This window comes from Saccostrea cucullata, unplaced genomic scaffold (genome assembly GCF_032062105.1).
Source record: "Saccostrea cucullata isolate Sc308-1 unplaced genomic scaffold, CSIRO_AGI_Scuc_v1 ctg22, whole genome shotgun sequence".
In the NCBI taxonomy this organism is placed as follows: Eukaryota; Metazoa; Mollusca; class Bivalvia; order Ostreida; family Ostreidae; genus Saccostrea; species Saccostrea cuccullata.
The window spans coordinates 577,923-580,443 of NW_026936725.1; the positions used below are offsets into that span (position 1 = coordinate 577,923).

The 2,521-nt window shown below is 33.9% G+C and overlaps 1 protein-coding gene across 2 annotated transcripts; it reads right to left on the reverse strand.

The window, feature by feature from the left end:
* Window positions 1-1,587, reverse strand: LOC134246371 (uncharacterized). Of its 2 annotated transcripts, XM_062728730.1 has the most exons (4): window positions 1,236-1,587; window positions 589-1,102; window positions 249-465; window positions 1-218 (listed from the first exon to the last, which is right to left on the reverse strand). In XM_062728730.1, exons 1-4 carry the CDS (start codon window positions 1,296-1,298, stop codon window positions 212-214), a joined length of 801 nt encoding a protein of 266 aa, XP_062584714.1. In that variant the 5' UTR covers window positions 1,299-1,587; the 3' UTR covers window positions 1-211. The 2 variants fall into 2 exon arrangements, with proteins under 2 accessions (XP_062584714.1, XP_062584715.1); XM_062728731.1 differs by having other exon boundaries at window positions 1-465; window positions 1,236-1,582.
* Window positions 1,588-2,521: the final 934 nt, after the last annotated feature.

The window sequence follows — 2,521 nt, forward strand, 5'->3', positions numbered from 1 at the left end:
TTACAGATCACAGCGTTTATTTAAAAAAAAATAACAATTGTAAACATTTCAGAAACTTAGTATATACAAATTACAAATATAAATCAGTTTTATGTTGTAAACATGAACACAGTATGGTACATATGATAAATCCAATGTCTCCTTGTGGTTCTCCAGATACATTATAATGCTCCAGACTATACAATAGAGGCAGTAAACATAGCGCTCTCACTCACTCTCTCTCGCTCTCTCTCTCTCTCTATTTTCACATTTTCCTGTGTAGATAGGTGTGATGCTTTTGAGCACTTTTGCCGAGAATGTTATTATATTTGTACATTTTGCTTTCGGCTCTAAGTCTCAGACTGTCATATTTCACTGTTTTCCAGTTCTGGTTTCGATAAGGTTTAGTGTTGTAAGCAATGGTCTTGGACCGATAAGGTTGTACTTTCTTAGCATTGGTGACAGTTTTTTCTTCACAATTGGAATCTGAAAATAATAATAAAAATCAATGATACATAACAATATTTAAAATAAATTGTACATTTCTGTGTACCTTAATGTAAATTTTTATTTATTTACAGATACATTTTACAGGTATCAAATATTTACCTGGTGCCTCCCAAAACTGGATGGTCAGAAGCGTATGTTTTGAAATCCAGTCCTTTGTCTGATGAAGACGGTCACAATTCCACAGAGCAATGTGTCCCTTAGGTTTATTTCCAAATTTGGTATATGTTATTATTTCCATAATTCCCTGTTTTCCCCAGAATTTCCTTTTTGTTGCTATCGGATCCTTGTCATGTAACACTGAGATGCTGGGATAGCCATATTTGTCTGCCATGTACGGTCCAAAAGCTAAGGGATGGAACAAATACTGCCGCTTGTCTCTTCCAGATACACTGTCTTTGCCATGTTTAGATAAATGGATGGGGGTATAACCAATAGAGTATACACCTCCTATCTTGTTAAATGCAAACGATATACGCAGTGCGCTGGTATCGTGTAAAAGGTCTGTTTTATTGCATCCTATAGTATGAATGATTCTTTTGTGGGAATAGCGTCCTCCAAAGTGTTTATAGCCTGGATAATGATATAACAGCTTACTGAAAGATGGAATAGGGATCTGAAAAGAAGTAAAATTATATTAAATTATCAGCTGCAAGGTACGGTCCAACACTATTAAAATCCTCTCAAAAGGAGTTTTTTCTTTCTGTATGAAAATAGTTTTCTTTTTTTAAATGACTATAACCACTTACCGTTTTACTACATGAAGTCACCACATATAAGAGAAACATCAAAGATATTTTCAGATATTCCATGATGATTTAGATAACACTTTGCATACTGAATGTATATATGTTCACTTTCTTCTGCCTCGTGCCTTGATGACGTCAATGCCACGCGATCAGATCTTCCGCCAGTGGACTATTCCACGTGCCAAAGTGATCTGACTTTCTGGATTTTGGTTTTTCCAATGTCTAAGTTGTACCTTTTAATTTAAGCCCCGCCTCCTAGAGTGTGCCCAACAGCATACATTATGTTTATTCATATTTTGATTGGTTGACTGGTTGTATTTGCCATTTACGGGGATCGCTACCACAATTCGTCTGCCCGCGGAGTGATTATTGAATCCTATAACAAAAAGTATAAACCACAAAGCTGTAAATCTTATAAAAGTTCTCCATTCCAACTCTTAGCATATAGGAACTGCAATCTTTTTACATAATGAAACTAAGGCTTCTTTTTTATGGTACTTCTTCTTATATTAAAAAAGATCAGGATTTATTTTCAGTAAACTCTTTTGAAGATTTAACAAGACATTTCTTTAGCATAAATATATTTTTGTAAATTGATACATCTAATAGTTTGCATCTTTTTTTCTATAATGCATGCCAAAAATTCTAGAGAGGAGGAGCAGTGGGGTATATTTTTGTAACACTCAAGAAAACAACAAGAGTGTTAGCCATCGCTTCAGAATTAAATACCCCTCAAAAAGATTTTGTTATTTTATATGTTTTCAATGATAATATAAAAAAGCAGCCATTAATTTTCCTGCTGTGAAGAAAATAAGTGGGAAGACCAGGTTGACAGATAAAATATATGATACCGATACTTGAGAGCCGTTACAGAAATCCTAAATTGATATTTTATGCAGCAATTGTTTGTGCTTCAATTGTTTGATTGCTGTCATTTCTTTAAAATACAAAAGAAAACGTGTAATGTTACAGCGAGCTGTTTGTGAAATCACGTTAGATTAAAGGACAAACTATGGATATAATATTAGATCTTGCAAAATTTGAAATGTCTGTATCCTTGAAAATTTATGCCTAAATGAATAAAATATAGGTGATGTTTGAATCCTTTCCTATGATCAGATTAATGTTAAATTTTTAGCAACATCTGCGATTGGAGAGTCGATGTTTACCTTAATACACAGTGCTTCGTAATCTGGATTTAACAAAATCTGTCACGTTACTTTGGAAACTTTGAAGTAAATGGCCTTATCATGTACCATACTGAAACTCCTCCAGCCACTTTTGGA